Here is a 16,025-nt window from a genome sequence, read left to right on the forward strand (position 1 = left end):
TTTTTTATGCATAAAATTTCGGGTGCTCTGCTTGCGGATGATAACTACGTTTATAATTTCCATACAGAAGAATGCAGATAAAGCAAGATAAATCGAGAGAGGTATGGCTGTGTAAAGTACAGATGTGCAGAGTGTGCATTCAGACGATGGCTGAGGAGAACCCATCATAAATAGCATCTTCAACAGGGAACATTTTCACAGCGCTGTTGTGACTAAAGTGAAATCGAGAATTCTCCTGTTCTATAGTAAGTCAAAGAGACCGGGAGAATTGTGAGTGCAACACTATGCACTGCTCTAAAAGATGAGGTGTTGGCTGGACTGTCAGCAACATCAAGTTTATCACGAAATATTCGTCGTTGGCTACAGCAGGATACCTACCTACTATAGTGCTCCACCAGTTCAATCGGAAAGATATGGTTTTTGCAATATGACACTGGCGTAGAAGATGAGGAAAATATGCTCTTTTTTGCCTCTTCAGCAGGACTGGATCTTGTGAAAATTAGTTTTTAGGCTGGCGATGGCACATTTAAAGTTTGTCCATCTACGTATGTGTTACCAGTTATATACAATCGGCATTAAAATGGGTATTTTGAATGTACCTCGTGTTTTCGAATTGTTGCCCAAGAAGCGACAAGATGAACCAAACAAAAACTTCTTTCAGTTTTTTTCAGAAGATTGAAAAGGAAACCCACAAAATCACTTTGTAACTTGTTTACTTCTAAGTATTTACATTTAGTTTTAATCCACACTCGAGTACTTTCAGGCCCTGTCTGTGGCCCATTTTCAAGAGATGTTTGAGATGTTAGCCAGGGGTCAAGGCCCAGCAGTCTTCTGGAACTTCTCGTTGAGCTGTCATTTATGTGATGGCTGTTTCTGGTTTTCTTGAGAGTTGCCAATCCCCTCTTGTCGCTCTGATATCCTGAGCTGATGGTCAATGGGATTAACCCTTGTGGTAAGGGTGTGGTCACCAAAAGTCTGTTGGGCAGGAAACCTAATCTCCAGGTCAGCAGGGTCAATCTTAGCAGCATCTTTTAATATCAAAGCTCGGCTTATGGGATCTTCTGAGGTAAAACCTTTGTTTCCTTCAATTACTTTAATCTCTTTGATGAGTGCACTTTCTACTACCCTCCTGTGACTAATTTTGTTGCTTTTGTATATAAGCCTACTGTTTTTGAAATCCATCCTATGGTCATTTTCCCAACAATGCCTAGCTATAGCACTCCCCTGAGAGTTAAGCTGTACTGCCCTTCTATGTTCTTGGACTCTAGTCCTTATTCCCCTACCTGATTCCCCCACATATCTGTCTCCACAATTGTTGCAATTGATTATGTTACCCCCACCCCCTACATCATCTGTATTACTGTCTTCTCCTTCCAAATTTATTTTTACATACTTTGTTTTTTTACGGTATTATTATCAAAGGTATATACAAATTTATATTTGCTTTCTTTCATTTTGGAAGTGATTTGTTTCATTTTAGGCATAAAAGGGAGGGCAACTATTTTCTTGTTTTCTTTATTCCATGTACTCTCTACATTCGCTCTGTAAAAATTTTTTCTAGCTTTGTTGAGTGCCCTTTTTCTGAACCATTCCGGGTATGCTAATGCATTGAAGCTTTTATCGATGTAATTTATTTCTGCTGCCTCTATCTTGCAAGGAAGTAACACTACGTTCTCATTACCCTAAGAAATAAACCTGTTAGAACCCCTATTTTTTATATCATGAACTGTGAAAAGAAAAAGAAATGAATAATGATGTTTTAGTTGTATGTGAGGGCTTTTTTCAACCCTATGTGCTGAATACATCTTGTCTTTTCTTTTCTTTCTATGAGTATGTCTAAAAAGGGCAGTTTATTATTGTACTTTTCTCCTAAAGTGAACTGGATATGTTATCAAACTTATTGAGTTCATCTAGAAAAGTTTCTATTTTATTTTCATCACACCTTGCAGAAATAGAAAAATATCATCCACATATCTCCACAAATCCTTGCAGTTTTAAGTTAGGGACATTAACATTAGGAACTAGATTAGTTTCGAAAATATTCATATAGTGTCAGCGAGTATAGGTGATAATGAGGACCCTATAGCTACTCCATATTTCTGTTTGTAAACTTGTCCCTCAAACGTGAAATAAGTATCACTGACACACAATTTAATCAACTCAAGGAAGACGCCTATTTCGATGTTTGGATTGAAAATACCCTCATTATGTTTAGACTGAAGGAATTCTAATACTTTATCTAAGGGGACATTGGTGAATAATGCTACTACATCAAAACTAGCCATGTGTCACCCTTTATATTCTTTTTTCTTAACTTTGTCTATGAAATCTACTGAATGTTTAATATGGGATTCTGAAAATATACCTAAGTATATTCCTAGTTCTCCAGCTAACCACACAGCTAAGTTTTTGTTAGGAGATTTCCTACTAGAAACAATAGGGCGTAGTGGGCAGCCATCCTTGTGTACTTTGGGCTGCTATATATATATATATATGCAAGTTCAGGTAATTTACTTGAGAATAATTATTTCATAGGCTTTTCCTTCCCATTATTAGTCTACTGATTATTTTCTTCACATTCTGATTAAAGGTATTCTGAAGCTTTTGGATTGTTGGCGGATTCTCTATTTTAGCATAGGTAGTTTCATCATCTAGTAGCCTGTACATTTTAACCTTATAGTCTGAACTATTCGTGATAACAATACTACCCCTTTGTTAGCTTTCATAATTCTAATATCTTTGTAGCTTTTTAATCGCTTCAGAGCGATACTAAATCTCCTTGGCAAAATATCTCCAAGTTTGCTTTCATTACTCCCTATCATCACTCCTCTGAGAAAAGGAGCTAAATCATTGTGATGTTCAACATTAAGGTAGTTTGAAAAAGAAACCCACAAATTCACTTTGTAACTTGTTTACTTCTAAGTATTTACATTTAGTTTTACTCCACACTCGAGTACTTTCAGGCCTTTCTGTGGCCCATTCTCAAGAGATGTTTGGGATGTTAGCCTGGGTCAAGGCCCAGCAGTCTTCTGGAACTTCTTCTCGTTGTGCTGTCATTTATGCGATGGCTGTTCTGGTTTTCTTGAGAGTTGCCAATCCCCTCTTGTCGCTCTGATATCCTGAGCTGATGGTCAATAGCGATTCAACCCTTGTGGTAAGGGTGTGGTCACCAAAAGTCTGTTGGGCAGGAAACCTAATCTCCAGGTCAGCAGGGTCAATCTTAGCTTCTTTTAATATCAAAGCTCGGCTTATGGGATCTTCTGAGGTAAAACCTTTGTTTCCTTCAATTACTTTAATCTCTCTGATAAGTGCACCTTCTACTACCCTCCTGTGACTAATTTTGTTGCTTTTGTATATAAGCCTACTGTTTTTGAAATCCATCCTATGGTCATTTTCCCAACAATGTCTAGCTATAGCACTCCCCTGAGAGTTAAGCTGTACTGCCCTTCTATGTTCTTGGACTCTAGTCCTTATTCCCCTACCTGATTCCCCCACATATCTGTCTCCACAATTATTGCAATTGATTATGTATACCCCCGCTACATCATCTGTATTCCTGTCTTCTCCTTCCAATTTATTTTTACTACTTTGTTTTTTAAGGTATTATCAAAGGTATATACAAATTTATACTGACTTCTTTCATTTTTGAAGTGATTTGTTTCATTTTAGGCATAAAAGGGAGGGCAACTATTTCTTGTTTTCTTTATTCCATGTACTCTCTACTTTCGCTCTGTAAAATTATTTTTCTAGCTTTGTTGAGTGCCCTTTTTCTGAACCATTCGGGTATGCTAATGCATTGAAGCTTGTATCGATGTAATTTATTTCTTGCTCTATCTTGCAAGGGTCACACGTTCTCATTGCCCTAACGAAATAAACCTGTTAGAACCCCTATTTTTTATATCATGACTATGAAAAGAGAAGAAATGAATATATGAGTTTGTATGTGTGGGCTTTCTATATGTGCTGAATTCATATCCTGTTTCTTTACTTTCTATGAGTATGTCTAAAAAGGGCAGTTTATTATTGTTACTTTTCTCTAAAGTGAACTGGATATTGTTATCAAACTTATGAGCTCACTAGAAAAGTGTTTCTATTTTATTTCCATCCCCTGCAGAATAGCAAAATATCATCCAGTATCTCCACCATCCTTGCAGTTTTAAGTTAGGGACATTCACATTAGGAACTAGGATTAGGTTTCGAATATTCCATATAGATGTTAGCGAGTATAGGTGATAATGAGGACCCATAAGCTACTCCATATTTCTGTTTGTAAACTTGTCCCTCAAACGTGAAATAAGTATCACTGACACACAATTTGATCAACTCAAGGAAGACGCCTATTCGATGTTTGGATTGGAAAAATACCCTTCATTATGTTTAGTCTGAAGGAATTCTAATACTTAATCTAAGGGGACAAATTGGTTGAATAATGCTACCTACATCAAAACTAAACCAATGATGTCCCTTTATATTCTTTTTCTTAACTTTGTCTATGAAATCTACTGAATGTATAATATGGGATTCTGAAAATATACCTAAGTATATTCCTAGTTCTCCAGCGAACCACACAGCTAAGTTTTTGTTAGGAGGGATTTCCTACTAGAAAAAACAATAGGGCGTAGTGGGCAGCCCTCCTTGTGTATTTTGGGGTGCCATATATATATGCAAGTTCAGGTAATTTACTTGAGAATAATTTATTGCATAGCATGTCCTTCCAATACCTAGTCTTATGATATTTTCTTCAGATTCTGATTAAAGGTATTCTGAAGCTTTTGGATGTTGGAGGATTCTTATTTTAGCATAAGTAGTTTCATCATCTAGTAGACTGTACATTTTAACCCTATATTCTGAAGTATCTGATGACAATACTACCTCCTTTGTCAGCTTTCATAATTCTAATATCTTTGTAACTTTTTAATCCCTTCAGAGCGATACTAAATCTCCTTGGCAAGATATCTCCAAGTTTGCTTTCATTACTCCCTATCATCACTCCTCTGAGAAAAGGAGCTAAATCATTGTGATGTTCAACATTAAGGTAGTTAATCTTGCTGTTGAATTCTATGTTAATATTGTTTGCAGTCCCTGCACAAAAATTTAATCCTAGCCCTAGTGCTGCTGTTTCATCCCTAGTCAATAATCTACTTGAGATATTCTTTATATTATCCATATTGCTAAATTTTATCCAAACCGAATTACTGAATAAACTCTCAAACTTATTTTTAATGTTGACCATGTTACGATTTGTATCAAAGTTTACTCTACTGTTGACCTGCCCAACCACTTTTTTGTACCACTCACCCCTTATGGTCTCTTGAAGTGTGTTTTGTGTACTCCTTACACCAGCAAATGCAGCTTCTTTCTTCTCCCTAAGCTCTTGCAACTGATCCTTGATGTATCCTTCTTGAAAACTGCTGAATGCTTCTCCACTCCAGGGTCTTCTTCCAATCCTGCCATATGTTTTTGGACACACTTTGTTCTTCAAACATTCAGCCTTCAAAACGCCAATGGAAACATAGAGGGAGATTGATGATGCTCATTTCGTTTCTTTATCTAACCTTTCTTCTGTCTGGCTTCTTTTCTTCAGCTTTTAATTAATACAGAATCATACCTCATTGGTCTTCATTAATCTATGCAGATTATTGGAAGCATCATTTCCTTCATTTAACTTATTTTCAGCTCGAAATAAGGAGAAAATATGCCTTCAAATATGTTCATTTGGTTAACCTTAAAACGGACCATTTTCAGCTTTTAATTACAGTAGGATTGTTCCTTAATAATTTATGTAGAGTCTAGAAGCATAAGTTCCTTCAAGAAGTAACACTTTTTAACTCTGAAATACAGAAACTATTGTCAAAAGGAGAGAGAGAGAGAGAGAGAGAGAGAGAGAGAGAGAGAGAGAGAGAGAGAGAGAGAGAGAGAGAGAGAGAGAGAGAGAGGATATTCCTGATCCAGTACACAAACGAGTTTCAAGGTGCTACGACAACTTTTAGCTTTATACATAAATTTAGACACATTCAACTGTCCTGTCACAGGCCAAACGTCTTAATTCTAATGTTCCTGTTAATATCAACGATACTAGTTGAAGGTCAAGTATGTCAGAGCCTGAGGGAAGACTACAGGAAGTCCAGGAACCAACAGGCGATGGGAGAAACAGTACATTTGTCCATTGTGCAGGTTTTAATGAAGGGTAACAACGATTTTGTTGCCGCAGAACCACCATGTGAATGTCAGTTAGTATGTAGTCATCTTACGAGGATTTTAGTCACAAATTGCACAAACAACATTAAAACCCAACAGAAAAACTTCTCTACAAATTGCCTACTTTAGTTAGGCCCTCCGTTCCATTCGACTGAACAGAGTGCCATAATGTGGCTTTCTAGTAGGTACCTTATTCCAACACTTAAATTTCCACACAGCTGCTATGTTCACAAAGACCAACTAGACCGGTGACACTAGTGATTAAATGAAAGTTAAGACAGTGAAACTAAAGTCTCCTCAATATTTAGTTCTTCAGTAAATTAGCCTGTCAATATCCACTAGCGATTATATTTACCACCTACAATGTTCATTCATTACTGAAGTTCTGAAACTAAGTGACAAGGGTTGCCTTTGTCACCCATATGGCAAGGGATAATAAGTAGCTTTAAATGTTATAAATGTAATAACCCCAAGAACTTAAAATCTCTAACAAGATACAGCTTGGTTTCATATTGACATTCGGATCATGTCTGCAGAGGTCTAATGTATTTGTGGCTTATTACTGCATACCAAGTCTGCTGTCAATATGCCTTGTATCATACCTTCAGCCATTTGGGATAATAGTAGGCACTTGGACTAGGCATTGGTACCTTCCTCCTCAACTCAAGTGTCATGATAATAGTTTAGATATTTTTTCCCATACTTCATTATGCAGAAACCATGCAAGCATCAAGATAAACTCAGTCTTCGAGAGATCTTCAGGTAAAAGAAGTCTGTCTTTGATGAACTGATCGTAGTACAGAGACTGTGTGTCGGTTGCCAGACTTCTGGGCTTTTTTGAATGAAGGAAGAAACGTAACCTCACACAAAGTCAAGTTGGGATGAATCCGAGAGTTAAAAGACAGTAAGACAAATATAAGCAGAGGGTTTGTCCTCTTCTCAGGGACCTCCCCTTGCTAGGGAAAGGGGCGATTGCTTTTCTACTCTACAAAGGTAAATAAAATGGTTGTTCCATTGCAAAACTTAACTGAATCGGTCATGAGTTCCAGCATGTGACGGCCGGATCCACTCTCTGTCCCAAAGCAGAAGGATGAAGGGGCAGAGAAGAGAAGCTAATCACTCCCTCATTCATTCTCCCGTCTCCCCAACTGCACATCTAAGAAGAGATGCAACCTTGTCCTGATAAAGGAGTTGGGTAATCTACACAATTTGTTGAGCAGCCTCCACAGGTCCGAAGGAGTAGTTAGCACAGTCATTTTTAAGAGGTCAACTACCAGCTACAGAAACAGTTAGACTTGCAGTTTGAATTATGAGGTAGCTACCTGGTGAGGTTATCATTTTAAACTTCTCCCTCATAGCAGGATGTGTTTGTTGGTTTTGTAATATTCTGTTTTTATTCACTTTTCAAACTGATTTCAATTTATCAAAACAAAAATAATCCTGCCAAAGTAAAAGCGTATAGTCATCTACACAGTTTGCCAAAGGGCAGCGTTATGTTAATGAAGTTGGTGCATTGGGACCAGTTACTCGGTGCATTCATTCAATTTTGGCAGTGTAGAATATTACTCTGATGTTATTTAAGTTTTAATGGGGTCAAATGAAAAATTTTATGTATAAAATTTTTTTATTATTTATCAATATTTTCAAAAGTTTATACAATGAAATGAAAAGAGGTTTAATCTAATCAGAATAACAACATTACTTTAGTCCATTTAGATAACTAGTCTAGTCTCAACACTTCAGACTGGTTAACCTAAAACAAAATACTACACAGTCCACTGTAGTATTTAGTGAGCTGATACAAGGCATTAGGATTTACTTACAAATGCTGTAGCACATTCTTTGTAGGAGATTAAAACCAAGAACATATAAAAAATAATCAAATAAAACTGTACCTAAATTTCATTTAAGTTTAATGAAGATATCAATCCTTTCTATTTCCACTAAGAATAACATTTCATGGAAATATTCAAGCTTACAATTATTCATGTGCATATATGCACAATGCTGAATAACAAAAGGAAGAAAACTTCATGTCAGCCAAAGACAATACTAATTCTTTATTTGGAAATCATACAAAAAATACACAGAACAAGGAAATTGTGAGAAGGCAAAGAACATTTCTAAACCAAATTTTAGTAGATTGTACAGTATTCAATGAGGAAAATTGTAAGAAAAAACTAAAATTCATTTATTTTACCTTTGCATAAAGGTTACACAACCTTTTTGCATCAAATTCACTCTGGCCAAAATACATTGGCTCTGCCTTGACTTCTAATAAAGACTCTGCAAATGAAGAGACTTCATCTGCATTTTCAGTGTGACCCTCCTCCAGATTCTCATTCTCTTCTTTGAGTAACCGCAATGATGATGGCCATGAATTGGATCATAAAAATATAAATATGGTTTTTATTTTTATCGTCCCCTAGGTGCTGTTGCCTTTTTTTCTATAGAAAAATTTGCAGACAAGTTCACAATAATTATCTCAACATCAAGTGCAACTTACTTAGGGGAGCAAAACATTAACAAATCTGTCAGTGCAACTGAACATCTTCTCTGATGAGTGATTTTGCTTGTGCATTTTGACACCTGAAAAACAGTCTGGCATTCAGAACCAATGACTGTGATTTGCAGAATACAAGACAAAAGTATAACATGCAGTGTAAAAGAAGAATATCTATCCTCCATGAGTGCTCACATGTTATGAATCTACAAGAGAAAAACTGTTTCAACATCGTCTTTCTTCTGAGTTAACACATTCATTCTAAGATGAACCTTATGAAAAAACCTGATGAAAAAATTACTCTTGGAAACCAAGTGTAGATACAGGATATGACTTCTTTCTAGCATGAGTTTTCAAACACCGTTTGAGACACCTTCATTCAAAACAGACGCAGGAGTCAAGTTAAATAAAATCATGTAATAAAAACTACTTGGACAGAGATCAAGTAAACAGTTTCTGTCTAGTGTGAATTCTCTTGTCTTTTGAGAGGACTTGGTTGAGAAAAACCTTTTTGACATATATAGCAACAATATGGTTTCTTTCTGGCTTCTGTTATTCTTAATTTTCAATTTATGTCAGGAGTGCAATGGGCCCCAGCCTGGGGTCTATGGTCGCACCTCTATATTCCACTAGCCTTATATCCAAGGGCTCGTTTCAAGGTGTTTACCACTACTTTAAGGGCAGCAATCTGCACCTCATTTGTACTGGGGAATTTCGTATACCCTGAAGATATTTCCTACGGTTTTTCTTTATAAGTCCTGTTGCTCCTACCACCAAAGGTATTGTTTTATATATTTCCATCAGTTCCCATGTGCTTTTCAGGTCATTCTTCAGGTCTTGGCATTTTGTTATTTTATGCCTTTAAGCTCTATTGAGGCCAAAGTCACTGGGTACTGTCACATTTATAATCTTTGCTGTTTATTCCTCATTGTTCCAGATGACAATAGCAGGTCTTATAGCACCTCCTTCTATATATCTTTCTGTTGGAGGTGATTGGATGTGGTTCATGCTCCCACACTTTTTCTTTCACTTCAGTTCTGTATACTTTACATATTTTCCAATGTATATATTTACAGATCTTGTTGTGGCGGGCTGTGTAGTGACCATCTGCAAGCAGGATTTGACAGGCTGATATACCCGCCATTTTCTTGAAGCTGTTCGTCAGGAGGCCTTGATCTTGTGCTCCTATTATCAGTCTTTCTCCATCATAACCTAGATCTCCATTTCTTATCCATCTGAGTGACTCTTCTTTGTCTATGTAACTTTTTTCCAGTTAGTCTTGAAATCTTCCTGCCCTTCCATGGTCTTTCCACCTTTCCATTCTAAGTTTCTCCTCTCTGTGACTGTATTTCTGCTTGGTCTTCCTGGCTATCATTTTTGCTGGAATCTGTTCAGTACCCTTTGTGTCTTCTAGCAGATCTCCTGCGAAGTTCTTAGCCTGTTTTGTTACTGATGTTAGTTGGCTCTGGCCTCCACTATGGTGTTGGGCAACCTTTTTGATGTTTTCATCCTCAGAGCTTTTTAAGTACTACCCTTGACTTATTATTGCTGCTCTGTAGGCCTGGTTGATCTCAGCCAGGCCTAATCCACCTTCTCTGTGAGAGAGGTATATTATGTCCATACACTGGTGTCTGTATGTGACTTAATGTAGGGTGAGAATCTTTCAATATCCATCCTGTCTAACTCACCTTGTGGCCAGTCTATAATGCCAAAACTACATGTCACCAATAGTATTGCCAGCTGGTTTATGACAGTGATCTTGTTCTTTGGTGTTAATTCTTTAAGTGGCTGATGTATTCTTTCTTTATCTTTTCTCTCACTTTCTTGTGTTCTATACCAGTGTTTTCTTCTATTCCCAAGTACTCCTCTGCCTGGTCTTCAACAGATATGCCTTCCTCTACCTTTATGCCTTCTGATGTTACTCTCTTCCCTCTCTTTATTGTACTCGTGGCACTCTTATCCAACCCAAATTCCATGCAGGTGTCATTTGAAAATTTGTGGACTGTCCTAACTTGTTCTTCCAATTTTTCTTCTGAGTCTGCAAACAACTTCAGGTCATCCATGAAGAGCAGGTGGTTCACTCTTTTATTCTCTTTTCTGCTTCTGCTTTTGCTTAGGTCACAGCCAGTGTTAATGTTGTTCAAGATTTTACTAAGGAGATCTATGGTCAAGCAGAATAGAAGTGGTGAGAGGCCGTCACCCTGGAATATTTCTCTTTGGATCTTTATGTCTGGAATTACTATCTGGCCCTCAGAGTGTTTTATACAGAGAGTGGTCTTCCACTTACTCATCTGTGCTGCCAAGAAAGATCTTATTTCCTCATTGATGTTGTCTAATTCCATACATTTGAATATCCAGGTGCACGGCACAATGTCAAATGCCTTCTTGTAATCTATCCAAGCCATATTAAGATTCCTTTGTCTTTTCTTACAATCTTCTAATATTATTTTGTTTATTAGCAGTTGATCTTTAGTGCCTAGTTTGTTTCTTGTGCATCGCTTTCGTTCTTTTTCCATATATTTGCCTTGATCTAGATGTTTGTAGGTTGTTGGAAGGCAGCAGATGGGCCTATGTTTGTTAGGGAGCTCAGTCTCTTGAGCTTTTAGGGAGCTCAGTCTGGGATCTTGTTTATTCCTGTTATCTTGAAATTATTATATTCTTTTATTTTCTTTGTTACTTTCTCGATGGTGAACCTTACTGGTGGCATTGTCTGTTTCTGGCTGTTCTTCTGCCTAATGGTGTCAATCAATGAATTCTCTTGGTGTTGTCTAGGGTCTTCAAACAGTGGCTTCCAAAATTTCTCTAGGTATTCCTTGCTCGGTGATGTTCATACCTCCACTGTTTCTTTCGTAATCTTCCTATACAGAATCTTTGGATTTTCACTAAACTGCCTATTTATCTGTTTTACGTTTATCTCCTGTGGTTTTTCCTATTTGTGAAGCTAGGGCCTTTATATTGGCTTGTTGATCTGCCAGTTTTCCACTCATTTGTTCATCCCCTATTCTGCATTTTTTCTTTACTTTCCTTATTTTCTTGAGCAGATTTTATCAGTGATTTTGATCTCTCATATAGTTGGTCATTTGAGACATCTCTGCACTTAACTGGTTTATTTTAACATGTTGTTTCTTTTTCCTCTCCAGTATGCAACCTCATATGATGTGTAAGACTTGGTTTGTGGGAAAAGGATGCTTTTCCCACATTTCATGCCTTGCACATATATGGCTTCTCTCCAGTGCAATCATGGACTTGTAAGCTTATCTCCAAAATGCTTTCCCACATTCCTTGCACATATATGGCTTCTCTCCAGTATGCAATCTCATATGAAGTGTAAGATATTGTTTGCGGGAAAATGCTTTCCCACATTCTTTGCACATAAATGGCTTCTCTCCAGTATGCAATTTCATATGACTTGTAAGACTTAGTTTCTGGGAAAATGCTTTCCCACATTCATTGCACATAAATGGCTTCTCTCCAGTATGGATTTTCATATGAATTGTAGATGATTGTTTTGTTTTGTGGCAAATCCTTTCCCACATTCCTTGCACATGAATGGCTTCTCTCCTGTATGGATTCTCATATGAGCTATAAGATTACATTTCAAGGAAAATGTTTTCCCACAGTCATTGCATATGAATTTCTCTCTGGTAGGATTTGTGATATCATTTGTAAGATTAATTTTCTTGTAAAATGCTTTTTCACAGTCAGTGGATACGAAAGACTTCTCTCCATTGTCACAGATCCTTCTTTCTTGTTTTACTTCCTTTTTGCAAGTTTGTGGATGTTTTTCATTCACTATTGAATTCATTTCGTATGAATATTCATCATCTTCATTAGACTCACAGAATTCCTCTGGCTCTATTTTGATGTCCATCAATGAATCCAGAAACAAAAATTCTCCATCACTGGTTCCACTAAAGGCAGCCAAGTTGCTGTTTTCTTGATTTATGGAAGGTAGTGATAATGCACCTTCAGTTTCACTTTTCAAAGGATATTCTAAAGAATGTCCTGGATTCATTTTAGCCTTATGTCCTGTCCTGTTCTGTAATGACAATGTGTTCAATTCACAACTCTTAACATAAAATTGTTTACAAATAATTACCGAATAAATCTGTTAAAAATTAAGTACAATGTCTTGAAGGACTACAACTATATGTCACTGCTGATGTATGAATCTAATATTCAAAACAAATTTTACTTGTTTAAATTTGTTAAATACACATACAATAATTCACTGTTGTCTCATACACTTTAAGAGTTGCTATTGGTAATGTTCCACGTAGTACCATTAAACAACATGTATTTCGCAAAATCCTGATGCTAATCAAAACTGACGAAGGAAGGAAGGTTCTTCTGAGGGAGAATCTGAAATCAAAGATTGCAACAGAGTTAGGAAATATAATGCCAGAACTGAAGCAGCAAAATAATAAATCAAATTCAATTCGGGTTCCCATAAAGGTCTCAGACCAATTAACAAAGCATGCATTTGATAGTTGTATCCAAACATGAATACAATCCTACCAAATGTTGTCCAGACACAGCATCAAAACATTCCTGAGGCAACAATGCAACAATAGATTAACAGTTAATATTGACACCCACCACCTCACATCTGTAAACCTTCTTAGATTGACATTATAATACAAATTACTTATGAACATATCTTATTAACAAATCAAAGGCCAAGAACAGAAAAAGCAAGAGACCAGCATAAGAGTTTGGGAGGTAACAGCAGGAAGGGTACAGTACACAGCAAATTCTTAATTATATGTGATCCAGCTATACATAACATCATATTATCCATAGATGCAGTATATAATAAGAAGAAAAAATAGTAAGGGTGAATTGAGCAGTAATTTGAAGAGATGAAAATTTTCAAATTAGTTTCACCGATTGTTATTGTGGATACAATACATGAGCAGCTATTGTGACCAGCAACACTGATGACAGTCTTGGAAGGTATGTGCTGCTTACATTTCTTCAAATATGACATTTTTTTCCAGAGCTTATACTATGAACCAGAGCTTTTTATGAAGGAGTATCTTTCAGTGCATGTTGGAAATGGGTTAACTGGTGGTTAAGTTAAGTATATCTTAGTTTTACCAGACTACTGAGCTGATTAACAGCTCTCCTAGGGCTGGCCCAAAGGATTAGATATTTTTATGTAACTAGGAACCAATTGGTTACCTAGCAACGGAACCTACAGCTTATTGTGGGATCCGAACCACATTAAATCGAGAAATGAATTTCCATCACCAGAAATAAATTCCTCTGGTTCCGTGTTGGCAGAGCCGAGAATCAAACTTCGGACCACCAGATTAGTAGCCGAACTGGTGGTTAAGAGGAGTGAGTAAAGTTAATGAACAAAGAGGGGTGGCTGCGATGGGAGATATGATATAAGGTTTATGTTTGTATATCATTGAAAATTTCATATTATAGCATTTCCTCAATTAGTGTATCTGCATATGCATGGCTTGCGACTTGGCAATATATTCACATTTAACTCCAGCTCTATCAAAATCTACATGAATGTATATACATAAATAAAAATGAATACAATAAAAAGCCCTTTTGGTTTTCAATGCTGCAAAGGTGGAATGACTACAAATCTTCTTGGGGGTGGAGAAACTACCTTCTTTTTATTAGGCTGTGGAAGCCTTCGAAGAGGGAGGTGAGGAGTGAGATGACAAAGACGACGACCACTGTGAAAACTCACTGCAACACGGGCAAGGAGGGTGCTATGTCATGACAAGGGACCGCACTGATCAAGAGCAGACAGTTCGTTCAGTAGAGCTGATTAGATCACCACTACATAATTATGAGTGGTAATCATCAACAAAGATCTATCATTTCTTCCAAATCAACAGTTTTCCTTCGAGGCCTAAGGTCCAAGACATTATCAAGCATTGGATAATTTTCAGTGAGCACTAGAATTCATAAGACTTTTGCAAGTCAATAAGTGGGCCTTGTCTTGCCCTGGTGCTCGGCAACATGATGAAGCCAAGCACTCAGCATGTGCCAGCGAAAGAAAGCGATCCAGGTGCTTGGTAAGACTCCCGTTTACTGTTATTATTATTGATATTAGCGTTGCCCAAGTGTTTGGAAAATACAGAAAACCAAATCACTCTGAGAACGGTAGAAATTCCAAGGAATTTAATCCCTTAGTGAGATTCCCAGTTTTTTCAATAACAATTATCAGGGGTGTCCATCTCATCCAAGTCTTTGGATATCACAGAAAACCATAACAATCTAAGAATTCCAGAAATTCCAAGGAATTCGAGCATTCAGCGAGATTCCTGGCTATTGTAATAACAATAATTGGGAATTCTAGTCTCGCCCAAGTATTTGCAGATCATAGAAGAACAAAACATTTGGATAGTGCTGGAAAATCGAAAGAATTTAAACGCTCAGCACTATGGAGGAGTTATGGAGTTCCATTTGACAACATCTGTGAGAGAGAGAGAGAGAGAGAGAGAGAGAGAGAGAGAGAGAGAGAGAGAGAGAGAAAGGGTGTAATTGCTGTATGGATAGTTAACAATTGGATTGGCTGTTAGCGAGTTCTGGGTTGTCTGCTGGTGCTGTTAGAGATCAGAGTTCTGTGTTTTGAGTAAGTCTTTGGTCAGTCTTCAGTCAGAAGCTCTTGAAGGAACTGAAAGTCAGTTGAGTTGTGATGTTGATTTGTTGTTTGCTTTGTTAAGTTTGGTTTTGTTTGCTTGGGAGTTGTTGTGCCTGTGCTGTTGAATTTGTTGTGCTTGTGAGTTTCTGTTGAGTTATATGTGAGTTGTTATAGTTGAGGGTTGCTGTTGTTTTTGGGGCTGTTGTGGTTTCTTGGTGTGGTTGTGAGTTGTTGAGGGTTGTTGTTGGTGAGCTGTTGTGATTTCTGGGTGTTTTTGGTGGGTGTGTGTGTTGCCTTTTTGTGTTGTTGGTTATTTTGTGTTGGTGACTGTTTGTGCTGTGGTCTTTTTTTGTGATTGTATTCCTTGGTTGTTGTTGTGTTGTTGAGTTGTGGAGTTGTGGTCCTTGGGTGTTGCATTGTTGGGTTGTGGTCCTTGGTTGCTGTTGTGTTGTGGTCGTTGGTTGTTGTTGAGTTGTAGGGTTGTGGTTCCTGGTTGTGGTCTTTGTTGTTGTTGGTATCTCCGTGACCTCAACCGGCAAACAGCACAGCATAGCCCAGAGTATCTGGAGTTAAGTAAATACATGTGTTTGTGTGTTTGTTTTTTGTTCGGTGTATTCTGTAGTGTAAAGAGGAAAGTGTGACTGAAGGTGAGTTTGGTAGCTAGATTGATTAAGTTTATGGTGTGGGGGGGGGGGGGGGGGCAATTTGCCG

General features: G+C 37.4%; 1 protein-coding gene and 1 long non-coding RNA gene across 2 annotated transcripts in view; both read right to left on the bottom strand.

Moving 5' to 3' along the window:
* LOC135204579 (skin secretory protein xP2-like) overlaps positions 1–6,810 on the bottom strand; it is an 8,566-nt gene extending 1,756 nt beyond the window's left edge. The window contains exons 1-2 of the mRNA XM_064234733.1: positions 6,801–6,810; positions 5,609–5,676 (exon numbers count right to left, since the gene is read on the bottom strand). Coding sequence (XP_064090803.1) covers positions 5,609–5,676; positions 6,801–6,810 — 78 coding nt within the window. The remainder of the gene's footprint in view (positions 1–5,608; positions 5,677–6,800) is intronic.
* Positions 6,811–12,224: 5,414 nt separating this feature from the next.
* Positions 12,225–16,025, bottom strand: part of LOC135204473 (uncharacterized) — a 58,281-nt gene continuing 54,480 nt past the window's right edge. The window contains exon 3 of the long non-coding RNA XR_010312244.1: positions 12,225–13,063. This is a non-coding gene — a long non-coding RNA (uncharacterized LOC135204473). The remainder of the gene's footprint in view (positions 13,064–16,025) is intronic.

The sequence above is a fragment of the Macrobrachium nipponense genome, chromosome 47 (assembly GCF_015104395.2).
Source record: "Macrobrachium nipponense isolate FS-2020 chromosome 47, ASM1510439v2, whole genome shotgun sequence".
Lineage (NCBI taxonomy): Eukaryota > Metazoa > Arthropoda > Malacostraca > Decapoda > Palaemonidae > Macrobrachium > Macrobrachium nipponense.